Source organism: Dendropsophus ebraccatus, chromosome 1 (assembly GCF_027789765.1).
Source record: "Dendropsophus ebraccatus isolate aDenEbr1 chromosome 1, aDenEbr1.pat, whole genome shotgun sequence".
Lineage (NCBI taxonomy): Eukaryota > Metazoa > Chordata > Amphibia > Anura > Hylidae > Dendropsophus > Dendropsophus ebraccatus.
The window spans coordinates 142,301,451-142,314,958 of NC_091454.1; the positions used below are offsets into that span (position 1 = coordinate 142,301,451).

Below are 13,508 nucleotides of genomic sequence, written 5' to 3' on the forward strand. Positions count from 1 at the left end.
AGGAATGGGACCCAAGTGGCTGTTAAGGGGACCCATGTCGCTCTTAAAGGGACCCATGTCGCTCTTAAAGGGACCCAAGTCGCTCTTAAAGGGACCAAACTTGCTCTTAAAGGGATGGGACCCATTTCACTCTTAAAGGGACCCAAGTCGCTCTTAAAGGGATGGAACCCATTTTGCCCTTAAATTGACGGGACCCAAGTCGTTCTTAAAGGGACGAGGCCCATGTTGCTCTTAAAGGGACGGGACCCAAATCGCTCTTAAAGGGACGGTGCCAGGGTTAAAGTTTCTCTTCAAAGGAAGTCACTGGTAAAGGGGCGCTCTTTTCAAACACTATGGGGGAGATTTATCAAAGGGTGTAAGATTTAGACTGGTGCAAACTGCCCACAGCAACCAATCACAGCTCAGCTTTCCTTTCAGCACTGCCTAAAGCTGAGCTGTGATTGGTTGCTGTGGGTAGTTTGCACCAGTCTAAATTTTACACCCTTTGATAAATCTCCCCCTATGTATTTCCCTGGAAATGCAAATCTAGTTTATGTGTTACAATCTGGCACTTGTTTAATAAATCTAACTAGAAAGTCGCACACTCCCCTTTTGGCAACTTGAAAACATAAAATGAACATGGATTCTTCACTGTAAGAGCAGTAATACTGTGGGATTCTCTGCCACATGATGTTGTCATGGCTAATGGATGGATGCTTTTCATGAAAAATAGAATATTCCAAGTTATGGGCACTAGATTTCCGGTAATACGTTGATCCAGGGATTATTCTGGCGTCGGGAAGGAGTTTTCTCCCTGTGATGGGGCAATTGTCATCTGCCTCATAGGGGTTTTGCCTTCCCCTGGATTAGCGCAGTAGGGTTTCCCGAGGTTGGACCTGATGGACTCTTTTCTTCTTTCAACCTTATTAACTATGTTACTTGGCGTTATAGTAAATGCCGCTGAAGCGCCTGCACACCACCAAACAGCCAGGAATAAGTGTGCACAGTAAATCTGGGCCATAATCTCCCCGCCATTTTCAGGTACATTATATGACGTGACAATGATGGTTTAGATACATTTGCACCCTTATGTGATTTTGTGATACTGTACGTTCTGCAAGGAGATCTGCATGCTGGTTAGTGATTGGGGTGGGTGCAGGAATCCTCATAAATTGCAGCTGGGAGATGAATGGGAAACTATACAGCATATAACTTCTATGAAGAGGATCTGCGCCAATGCAAACTGCCGACTGCGCCATTCTTATTGAAGGCAACAAACGCTGCGAGATGCCCACAACAAACATGGCCGCCAGCCCCTTTACTAATAGCTTCCCGCTGCTGTCCCTGCCCCCTTGGCCGGAAGTAGAAGCCTGGCTGCGTGGAGCGTGTTGTTGATGTGTACACGGTACAGTCATGCCTGTAAGTGACAGCTGCTGTGGGCCGGGGCCGGAGACGTGGGCTGACGAGCCTGCATGGCTAGGAGACGCGTAATTTCATAAACCGCGTGCAGTGCTGTGCGCGCCGCTGTGGGGAGCTCGTCACATGGTGCGGTTTTATACCGTCTGGGTATCGGGCATGGTTGCCATGCTGTCAGGCCAGTCCAATGTGACTGCGTCACTGGTGTATAAGATGGGGGAGAGTAGAAGGCGGTGATGTAAGGCGGCAGGCTGAGCGCTCCTCACCCGGTGGCAGCTGCAGGGGAGGCGGCTATGAGCGGGCGAGCACGTGTCCCTGAGCGGATTGCCTGCGTGTCGCAGCGTCTGCACGGCTCCCTGTAGTCACCTTCACAGATAGTGGTGTCATTCTGCCATAAGGCTCTGATAGGGGTGTCCTATTGTCATAAGGCTCTGATAGGGGTGTCCTATTGTCATAAGGCTTTGATAGGGGTGTCCTATTGTCATAAGGCTCTGATAGGGGTGACATGCTGCCAAAAGGCTCTGATAGGGGTGACATGCTGCCATAAGGCTCTGATAGGGGTGACATGCTGCCATAAGGCTCTGATAGGGGTGTCACATTGTGATAAGCCTCTGATAGGAGTGTAATATTGTCATAAGGCTCTGATAGGGCTGTCCTGCTATAAGGCTCTGATAGGGCTGTCCTGCTATAAGGCTCTGATAGGGGTGTCACATTGTCATAAGGCTCTGATAGGGGTTTCCTACTGCTATAAGGCTCTGATAGAGGTGTCACATTGTAATAAGGCTCTGATAGGGGTGACATGCTGCCATAAGGCTCTGATAGGGGTGTCCTACTGCCGTAAGGTTCTGATAGGGGTGTCCTACGGCTGTAAGGTTCTGATAGGGGTGTCCTACTGCTGTAAGGTTCTGATAGGGGTGTCCTACGGCTGTAAGGTTCTGATAGGGGTGTCCTATGGCTGTAAGGTTCTGATAGGGGTGTTCTACTGCTGTAAGGTTCTGATAGGGGTGTCCTACGGCTGTAAGGTTCTGATAGGGGTGTCCTACTGCTGTAAGGTTCTGATAGGGGTGTCCTACTGCTGTAAGGTTCTGATAGGGGTGTCCTACGGCTGTAAGGTTCTGATAGGGGTGTCCTACTGCCGTAAGGTTCTGATAGGGGTGTCCTACTGCCGTAAGGTTCTGATAGGGGTGTCCTACTGCCGTAAGGTTCTGATAGGGGTGTCCTACTGCCGTAAGGTTCTGATACGGGTGTCCTACTGCTGTAAGGTTCTGATAGGGGTGTCCTACGGCTGTAAGGTTCTGATAGGGGTGTCCTACGGCTGTAAGGTTCTGATAGGGGTGTCCTACGGCTGTAAGGTTCTGATAGGGGTCTCCTACTGCTGTAAGGTTCTGATAGGGGTGTCCTACTGCTGTAAGGTTCTGATAGGGGTGTCCTACTGCTGTAAGGTTCTGATAGGGGTGTCCTACGGCTGTAAGGTTCTGATAGGGGTGTCCTACGGCTGTAAGGTTCTGATAGGGGTGTCCTACGGCTGTAAGGTTCTGATAGGGGTGTCCTACGGCTGTAAGGTTCTGATAGGCGTGTCCTACTGCTGTAAGAGTCAGATAGGGGTAGCATACTGCCATAAGGCTCTGATAGGGGTGTCATGCTGTCTTAAAGGGGTGGTTAACAATTTTTTTTTTTCTTTCAAATCAGCTGATGCTAGAGATTTGTAGTTTACTTTTATTAAAAAAAGTCTTCAAGTACTTACAGCTGCTGTATGTCCTGCAGGAAGTGGTGTATTCTCTTCATTCTGATACAGTGCTCTCTGCTGCCACCTCCGTCCATGTCAGGAACTGTCCAGAGTACTAGCACATCCCTATGGAAAACCTCTCCTGCTCTCCAGACTGGAAAGAATACACCATTTCCTGCAGGACTTACAGCAGCTGATAAGTACTGGAAGACGAGATTTTTTAATAGAAGTGAATTTCAAATCTCTGGCACCAGTTGATTTAAATGAATTATTCTTTTGTGTTCACTCTGATAGGAGTGTTACACTGCCATAAGGCTCTGATACTGCTACATTTGCAGTTTTATTAACTTCTGAACTTAAAGAAAAAAAGCTGTATCCCCCCCCCCCCCCAAAAAAAAAAAAGACCTAAAAAAACCTGAGGTGCCAGTTGGGTAACATAGGAAGTCCCCTACCTCACCTAACCAACTAGATGCTGCAGTTGCTATAGACCATGGCATCTGGGGTAAAACATTGAGAATTCTCCTATCCAGATTTGAGGTAGTGCCAGGCTCCTGCTACATATCACATGGGTATAGCTCCTGCGCCTGCGCACTCACCATGACATACCTGTATGTAAGGCATCCAGGTATCTCGTGGTACTTTAAGGGTAGCTTCACACAGATTGTATCGCAGCAGATTTGATCTAAATAACTAAATACAGCATCAAGTCTGCACCATCCAATATGCTGCCGATCTTGTACCTGTGAATGCAACCTAAGGGTAGATTCACACGTAAAGATCTGTTCGCCATCACCACTCATACCTCTGGTTACAACACGGTCTATTCTCTATACATACAACTTGTATACCCTGTTGATAAAGGTCTTGTTTTGACTGAAACGTCCAGCAATAAAATGGTATACTAAAAATATGCTATCCGTGTTGATAATTGTGTAAGGGTGTGTTCACACCTTCACATTGATGCTGTGTTCAGTTATTTAAATGAAATCTGCTGCAGATCCTGTAGGTGTGAACGCACCATAAAACTCTAAATGCAAAAATAAACCCCTAAAAAAACGATGGCAATCTAATGTGTGCAGTTGATATTTCTTCTTCTATGTAACAATCTGCTGTGATACCCGTTCCCACTAGAGTCTATAGCCTTGCATTCTAGCAGCGGATTTTAGTTCTGTTTCGAGAATGTGGTGAAAACTTTAACTACTTCTATGCTGGGCTGGTAAAAATAATAAAGGCACCATGCTTACCTGATTCTCTGGGTCCCAACTCACTGACAATCTGCTGCGAAAATGCAGGGTTATAGACTCTAGGGTGCGTTCAGACTTCAGAATCCAGGTGGATAACCCACTGCGGATTACGCCGCTTGTGCCCGCCTGCATTTCCGCCCAGGCCAATATGTATTCCATACTAGCTAAGGATGTAGCAGAGCTATTGCCTGTTATTCCATTCCAGAAATGTAGCTATGTGCTGCATAACAGGCATCTGTTTACCAGGGGTGTTAGTGTAGGTTCAGATCTCTGCTTGCTGACTGTGAATGAAAACATTCTAGTTCCATTCAGACTCTAAGAACATTTATAACACTTACAATATACAGAGCTGTGACACAAAGACAGGTACATATGTCTGCATTCACTGACAGCAAGAGAGAGAACTATAACATTTCATATTACATAAACCTAGGCTCAGGGATACATGTAAGTCTATGGAAGCAGTACAGGTGCATGGAGATGATGCAGGTGATGTCTCCTGGGGGTTGGGTTACCAAGTCAATAGACAGCTAACCTGCCCCCCAGAGAGGAGATTACATGTCCTGTGACCACAAAGGGTGGGGGGAAGAGGGAGCTGAGCGTGGTCAGAGTGGACCCAGAGTAGAGGACTTTATACATCAAGAGAGGATAAGAATGAGAAAAAACGGAAAGGGTGCAAGATAGGTTATACATGTATACTAGACATAGGGTGGTATTGGGAAGGGGTTTTTATTTTTTTAGAATATTGTTTTTTGTTACCAAGATAACCACTTAAAGGGGTTTTCCATGATTAAAGAAAAACAGTTATTTCCCCCAGGTTGTGTGTGTTGTCACAATTCGGATCTATTCAAGTCAATTGAACTGAGATGCAAAACCATTTCACCCCACAAATATTTTGGGGTTTGATCAGTGATTTTTATGGTTGAGTGAAAGGAGTCATTACAAAGTACAATTGTTCCTGAAAAATAACAAGCCCTAAGGGTCCTTTTACACACAAAGATTTTTCACTGACAGGTTTTTGAAGCCAAACCCAGGAATGGATTTGAAAGGAGAAGAAATCTGTTTCCTTCATGATCTGTTCTCTGTTTATAGTCTATTCCTGGCTTTGGCTTCAATTATCTGTCAGATACATTGCCTTACATGACCCTATAGATGGAGAAATAAAAGGTCCTAGAAAGCGAGGAGGAAAAATGGAAGTTGTCTTGTGTCAATGCCAAAATCCATTGTGTCCTTAAGGGGTTAAAGAGTTAGTTTATATTAAAACCAATGTATCTAATGCTGCCCTCAATTTATTATATTTGTTGTATTTTATTTAAGAAGATTAGTATTGTGGCATTCTATAATGGTAGGCACAAATGTTGTTTGTTTTTTTTTAAATTGAATTAGATTTATAAATATTATTGGAGTGGAACGTTACACATAACCGCTCAGCTAATATGAATCAGAAGTGGTGCAGACAGTAATAATACAGTGTACGCAGTATAGAAGCTTTCTATAGCTAGAATGGAGATAAAGTGAGCGCCCCCTATTGGCAGCTTGTGTGGGCACTCATCACACTGTATTTTAGCTTTTGCTTTCCATGAATAAAATGGTGGTTCATTCAGGACAGACAGATGCCGGCATGTTGGCATTATTTTCACAGGAAACATTATATTGGGGTAAATTGAAGTCTGCCATGTTCTGCATGACCATGTTATTCTGTCTGACCCCAGGCCACATAAAGACCTCTTAAAGTGATATTGTTACTTTCTTATTCTAATGTTCATTTTTGTCATCTTTCTGCTCTAAAATAACTTGATTTATCGGTTAAGGCTGAGTTCACACAGAGTAAAACTGTCGGAATCCTGCCAGCCTCCGTGTCATACTGGCAGTCTATGGGAGGCTCGCGTGCCAATTCTTCTGTGCAGAGAGAGGAGGTTCGCAAGCCTCCCATAGTCTGCCAGTGTGAACTAGCCCTAAGCGTGACAGGCCCTCCCCCATCCGGGAGATGAAGCCCAACTGCTGTGAAGTAGGGAGGGTTAAAGTATCACTTAAAAGGGAACCTGTCACCGGGAACACGGGCACAAAGCCCGCCTGACCCCCCCGATGCAGCCCCCGGATACTTACCCTTTCCGACGAGTCCCGTTCCTGGAGCCGGTCCCGGGATGAAGATATCAGCGCCCGAAGCCGCGCGCGCCGCTGAGGTGTGTCCGACGCCCACAGAGAATGAATGGAGCTGTCATTCTCTATGGGCGTCGGACTCATCTCAGCGGTGCGCGCATGGCTTTGGGCGCTGGTATCTTCATCCCAGGAACAGCTCCAGAAACGGGACTCGTCGGAAAGGGTAAGTATCCGGGGGGTCGGGCGGGCTCTGTTCCCGTGTCCCCGGTGACAGGTTTCCTTTAAATTATTTTATAGTACTGCTCGGCTATCTTTATCAGGCCCATAGAGTCAGATGAATAGAGAGGTGGAGTGCATACATAGTGGGGTCTCCTGTAAGTAAGGCTCCTGCACAGTAAACAGTGGTGTGCTATGCACCGCTTTTAGGGTATGGCAGGCAGAGGTATATGAAGATACTATGTTGTGATTGGTGGCCATGGGCAATAAGACATTCTTACTGTAAGATTATTTGATAACTTGACAAGCCCTACAGGTTTAACTATATTAGCTGAGATGAGAATACTTTTTAACTGTTTTGGGGACAGACAACTACACTCTTTAGAGCTTTTTTGGCAGCATGCAGGAAACCTACAAAATATGAATAGTTGGATTTAATATTGCGACTGATTGGTGTGTTTTGTGCACTTCTGATGGGAGTAGTTTTTATTACATGATTTTTCCCCTCATCTTGGCTAAACCGCAGCATTTTTGCATCTATATTTGTAGGTTGAACCAGTACATATACCTAATGTGTGACTATACAATATTCTATCTTCTAGTGTAACAAAACCAGTGACTATTGTCTTATACAATCCACTGACGTCTGCTGTCTTGTTGGACAGTCCTGAGGTTATCTAGGAGTGCAATATCTGTATTTAACACTTCCCCTTTATTATCACTGTTTTTCAGTGAGAATTCCACATGCCTTAGTCATTTTACAGTGATAGGAACTCAAAGGTTACTAATGCTCTGTGATAGAGAGAGCCCGGACAATGCAATGGTTACAGTGCTGAATACATGTCTGTACATGTCTGTGCGCTCTTTATAGTCAATGAACAGTGAGATGCGCTTGCAGTATAACCCAGAGAGCGGTATAGCGGGCACACATCCGTCTATTCTAGCAGACAGCATGGTAAGACTGCTCTTCTTTGATATTTTGTATTCTCTCTACTAGTCTTTTACATTACTCTCCCAACAATGATATTCATTAGGGAAATTTGGATTTCTTTCAGCTGGCAAAAGATTTGCTGCATCCATCCTCTGATGAGGAAAGGACTAGACATAAGAAAAAGAGGTTAGTCCAGAGCCCAAACTCCTACTTCATGGATGTAAAATGTCCAGGTAAGAACTGAGCAGAAATGCATTGTTGAAACGCAAGTAATACTCTACCTTTATTCATTAAAGGGGTACTCCAGAGAGACTTTTTAATTGGGTTTATTAGCCGAAAAATGCAGTTTGAAGCTCTCCCCCCTATCTTCATTGTTCTCTTATGGAGAGGGGAGGGGTGGAGGGAGATGAGGCACCAAAACAGGACAACAAAGAGTTAATTCACAGCCACATCACCGGCTATCTCCTCTGACAGCACTGACCTCTCTGACCTCTGAATAGTGGCTATCACACAGATCCCACTGTGTAATCCTCTGTTCTCTGCTGCCGACTAATACCCCCCCCCCCCTCCCTTCTTCATAGAACAGACGGCACGACTGATGTAAAACAGTCGAGATTTCCTGATAATGAGCAGTGAATGAGAGAGACGAGGGAGGGGGGGGGGGACCTGGGGAAAGTCTTTTCAAATGCAGATAATGGCATATTTGCTTAATAACAAAGTTACAAAGTTTCTTAAAATCGCCTGTACTATTGATTTCTGAAAAAAAAAATTAAGCAGTGACACTTTAACTTTTTTGGTAACACATTCCTTCAGAAGAGTTATATTAATTTTTTTTATAGAACTACATTAAAATAAATGTATATATATATTTTTTTTTTTCTTTTAGAGTGGTAGCAGTAAGGGCCAGTATGGGCCCTTCTGTTGCCACCAATGTTCATGTCAGGTCCTGGTCCCCTGCTCTGATGCACAACGCTATTGATACAGAGCACGGTCGCCCCCCCTCTTATAATTTACAGTACCTGGAAGGAGGCTGCCTGGAGTGTGGCAGAACAGATAGTCAGCCTGTTATGAGGCTTAGGGTGTCATTACACAGGCCGATGGGGCCCGATAATAAATGTAAACGAGCGCCGATCTGCTAGATCGGAGCTTGTTTACTGGGCCTATTCCACGGCCTGATTATCGTTTAACAAGGGCTGCATGGACATAGTTACCGATGTCCTTGCAGCCCTTGCTTAAACTTTAAACATTACCTATCCAGGCAGCAGGGCTCCTTTTGCAGTCTTCTTCTCCCCGGGTCCTGCACGCTCCAGCTTCAGAGTGGCCTGTCTCAGCTGACAGACCGCTCAGCCAATCACTGGCCACGGAGCAATAATCGGCCGAATCGGCCCAGGGTTCACACTGCAATTTTTGCAGTTTATTTAACGTATAAGTTTTATAAACAAAAAACTGACAGAAACATGAAATTGTGTGCAATCAGTTTGAAATTATTTTTCCATTGACTTCGATTAGAAAAAATAAGGATCAAAACAGATGCGTGTTTTCTCCCCCCCCCCATCTTTTAAGTGTACACAAAAATGTTAAAAGAAACTATTTAAAAACATACAACACATGGACTACAAAAATGCAGTGTGAACCCAGCCTTAGTGGCCATTAAAACAAGTCACCAAAACATTCTTATTGCCAAAACGCGTTTTTAAGGCCGTCACTAAGGGGCCTTATTCATACACCTTTTTATGGCAATATTGGGATAAGTATATGCCATGCAGACATCGCAGAAGATTGGCATGTAAAGGAACCAATTCTCTATACTTACCCATCAGAAAAATTAGCCCACACCCAGTTCTGTCACAAGAACAATGAGAACACTATGGATCTTGGAATGTGACTTAAAAAAAAAAATAAATATATATATATATATATTAAGGCACATAGTTTCTATTGTGCAAAAGTGGTAATACGGTACTTAAATTTGCCTTTGGAACTTCTGGTAGATGCGATGTACTAGAAGTTCCACGTGTGTGTGTGTGTGTATATATATAATATATATATATTGCTCAAACCCTTTAGAGTGTAGATGCAAAGTCAACAATCAGAAAATTGGTAGGATGGTACTTGCCAAGTAATATTAAATCCATAGACACTTTATTGGTGCAACAAACGCAGGTGCAGGGGAGACATGGGCGATGGCCGTAAATGGCAATTGACAGATTCACTTTAAAGGGGTTATCCTGCGCTTTAAAAAACATGGCCACTTTTCCCCCCTCTCGTCTCCAGTTCAGGTGTGGTTTGCAATTAAGCTCCATTTACTTCAATGGAACTGAGTTTGAAAACCCACCAGAGGGGGAAAAGTGGCCATGTTTTTTGTAGCGCTGGATAACCCCTTTAAAGTAAATGACAAACAACACGGGTATGTGTATATGTGCGTCTCCTAAAAACCCCTGTAATTAATACTTGTGCTTTTCTTTCTAGGCTGCTATAAAATCACTACAGTTTTCAGCCATGCACAAACAGTTGTCCTTTGTGTAGGCTGTTCTACTGTTCTGTGTCAGCCCACAGGTGGAAAAGCAAGGCTCACAGAAGGTAATGTATAGGTTAATAAGCTGCTTGCACTAAATTATGGTTTGTGTCTATATTAAGGGTAGCTTCACACGTACCGGATCCGTAGCGGATTTCACGTGAATTTGCAGCAAAATCCGTTGCGAATCCTGGTAGTGTGAAGCTGAATGGGTCACATACACGAAGCAGAAATTTAATTCTGCTGCCTGTATGTGACCCAGCCCCTTTAACCCACCACTGCCCGCAGCCACGGCCCAAAGCATACAATACCAGCTCGGCACCGCGGCTGCAGAGAAGCTCCCGGCTCCCCATCAGCCAATCAGTGCACGGGGGGGTTAAAGGGGCCGGCTTACATATCCGCAGTGGAATGAAAATTCAGCTGCGGATATGTAACCCCCATAGACCTTCACAGTACATGGATCTGCAGCGGATTCACTGCAAACTCGCAGCTTGAAATCCGCTGTAGATCTGGTACGTGTGAAGCTATCCTAAAGGGTTTGAAAACGGTCTTCACCATAAATGTGGCCAGGCACGTGTTCTTTTGCTCATTTTGGTGGGATCAGCTGACATTGTATTGTGCGTATGAGGCTTTAAAGCGACTCTGTACCCACAATCTCACCCCCCCCTAAACCGCTTGTACCTTCGGATAACTGCTTTTAATCCAAGATCTGTCCTGTGGTCCGTTCGGCAGGTGATGCAGTTATTGTCCTCAAAAACAACTTTTAAACTTGCAGCCCGTGCCAAATGGGAGTATCTGTGTCCTAACTTTGCACCACCCCTCCGTCCCTCCTCCCCACCCTCATCATCATTAGAAATGCTCCAGGCAGATTGCCTCCTATTCCTCATCTGTGTCAGCCTGGCACATGGGCTGGATCATTAAGGACCTGTGCAATGTTCAGCATGGAGAAAACGTTTGTGGCATTCCTAATGATGAAGAGTATGGGGAGGAGGGACGGAGGGGTGGTGCAAGGTTAGGGCACAGATACTCCCGTTTGGCACGGGCTGCAAATTTAAAAGTTGTTTTTTAGGACAATAACTACATCACCTGCCGAATGGACCACAGGACAGATCTTAGATTAAAATCAGCTATCTGAAGGTACAAGCGGTTTGGGGGGGTCAGATTGTGGGTACAGAGTCTCTTTAATATGACAACCACTGGGGACCATTTATACCATGTAGATGGCATGTCCTAAGGTATACCTGCAATTTCAGGTGACTTCATGATGGAAAATATCTTTAGCACAGCTCATTTTGGCAAAGGATATTTTTCCCCCCTAAAACAGGCATCAGACCTGCAGTACTTGAGTAACAAAGCGATCACAGAGTGTCAGTGACCGGAGCAGTAACTGTCACTAACCAATGGAATCACTGCAGAGGTCCCGATCGGCTTCCCTGGTATCAGGAGGTGTAATTCTTTCCTCTGTGTGGTCTGACTGGCTATCCGCATCTTGGGTCTGCCTCAGGCACACTTCAGTAGCACAGATCATTGCTATGCAATAGCAGTGATCTGTGTAAGCAATCTAATGATTGGATGTTTAGAAGACTCCCCTAGGGGTACCTAAAAAGTGTAAAAAAAAAAAATTATAAAAATATTACAAAGCCCCTCTCCCATTAAAAATCTAAATCGTCCCCTCCTTTCCCATGTTCTAAATAAAAATATGTAAAAACAAAAACCCAAACATTTGGTAATGTAGCATGTGGAATTGTCTGTCTGATCTATTAACATATAGCAATATTGTTCCTGCCCGGTGAACAGCATAAATGAAGAGGAAAAAAAACCTCATATATTTGTGTGTGCATAAAAATTATAAAAAGGATAGAAAATTCCCATCTACACCAATATGGTACCAATAAAAACTATAGATCATGGTCCAAAAAATTAGCCCCCAACCAGGCCTGTAGGTGCAAAAATAAAAAAGGTAATAGTTTGGAAGTTTTTTTTTCAGTGGGAAAAATTAATTACTATGGATGTGATGTATTGGCAATGTGAATGAGCCCAAAAGAAGACTAAATTGCTTTTAGTTTTGGTGTAGTAGGGGACTGAGTCCCTTCCGTACTGCAGTAGACTACCAAACACATTCCTAATTGTGATCAATTTTCTTTTTACAAGGGATAACATGGCAATATTTTCCAGTTGTGAAACAGTGTCTTAAGTATTAGATGTTGCTCAGTGCAAGCTATAACACAACATTCTCTGTTCACAGGTTGTTCTTTCAGACGAAAGCAACACTGAACTTTTTCTTCATAGCGGGATAGAATCTGCTGCACCTTGCAACTTACCCCTCAGGATGATTTGCCTTATGTCGGGTCCCATGCACTACTTTCCTTGCTGTGGATAGTACATAATCTCGTTGGCTTTTGTAATTCAGGGAATTTTTTTGCAGTTTGACTTTGATTATGTGCAAACCATTTCCTAAATAAATGCAGAATTGCAGTCAACTGTTGTCTTAATCTATTACAGTCCTGATAGTGTCTGTATGAAACACTGACCAGATTACTCAAAAATGATCAGATTTTTGTCATAGACAGATGTTAACCAATGAGCTTTGAATGTCTTAAGAAAAATCAGGCACCCTTTTGCCCTTCCAATGGGGGCCACTCGCATTACGATTTCAACTTGTTTGTAGCCATGGAGGTTCAAACTTCTGGGTGTCAAGTGGAATTCACCGCTGATCTGGTAGTGGCTGTAATGACAGGTACACTTTAAGGCCCTAATACACTGGTGGATTATCATTAATGAGCGATAATCGACCTGTGTAAAAGGGCCAGCGATCAGTTGACAAGCTCCCTTGTTTGCTGATTTGATCTTTTGTGTGGACGGTTAAATTGTTAGCGGCTGCATATCTCCTTGTGCAGCTGAGAACAGTGCGAATGACACAGCAGGTGTGGGTTGGCCACTGTAAATCAGCACAGATCTTGCTTATTGGCACTCATTTGTGGCCCCATAAGGGCCATGTTAAAAGGTATGTTTCTGTGCCATTTGCTGCAGTTTTTTTTGGGGGGTGGAGAAATTACTGATTTTCTGCAACAGATCTGCCACACATCTGCACATGTGAACGCACCTTTAGTGTAGCTATTTAAATACGTTATTGGCTGCTTATCCCATTTAGACAAATGTGCAGCCGATAAAGCTAAATTTACTGGCCTCACAAAAGATCAAATCAGGCGAAGAGTAAAACCCCTATTACACAGGGTGACATAGAGGAGCATGTGTAAACACGGCCTTAGCAACAATTTTTTATTTAGTACAAACAATATGATGGTTCTGGTAATACTGATCACACTGCAAAGACTAGACAAGACAGTTTGGCTTCTGATCTATATAAATCAAAAACTCAAA

General features: G+C 44.0%; 1 protein-coding gene across 3 annotated transcripts; it reads left to right on the top strand.

Moving 5' to 3' along the window:
* Nucleotides 1–1,301: 1,301 nt before the first annotated feature.
* RPS27L (ribosomal protein S27 like) lies at nucleotides 1,302–12,607 on the top strand. Of its 3 annotated transcripts, none has more exons than XM_069956343.1 (4): nucleotides 1,302–1,398; nucleotides 7,737–7,845; nucleotides 10,082–10,192; nucleotides 12,373–12,607. In XM_069956343.1, the coding sequence occupies exons 1-4, from the start codon at nucleotides 1,393–1,395 to the stop codon at nucleotides 12,399–12,401; spliced, it is 255 nt and encodes an 84-aa protein (XP_069812444.1). In that variant the 5' UTR covers nucleotides 1,302–1,392; the 3' UTR covers nucleotides 12,402–12,607. The 3 variants fall into 3 exon arrangements, with proteins under 3 accessions (XP_069812444.1, XP_069812446.1, XP_069812445.1); XM_069956345.1 differs by lacking the exon at nucleotides 1,302–1,398 and adding an exon at nucleotides 1,430–1,524; XM_069956344.1 differs by lacking the exon at nucleotides 1,302–1,398 and adding an exon at nucleotides 7,590–7,636.
* Nucleotides 12,608–13,508: the final 901 nt, after the last annotated feature.

Coding starts and splice junctions, on each gene's coding strand:
- RPS27L (XM_069956343.1), top strand. Junction 7,846..10,081: donor CATGGATGTAAAATGTCCAG/GTAAGAACTGAG, acceptor TTTTCTTTCTAG/GCTGCTATAAAATCACTACA. Junction 10,193..12,372: donor AAAAGCAAGGCTCACAGAAG/GTAATGTATAGG, acceptor CTCTGTTCACAG/GTTGTTCTTTCAGACGAAAG.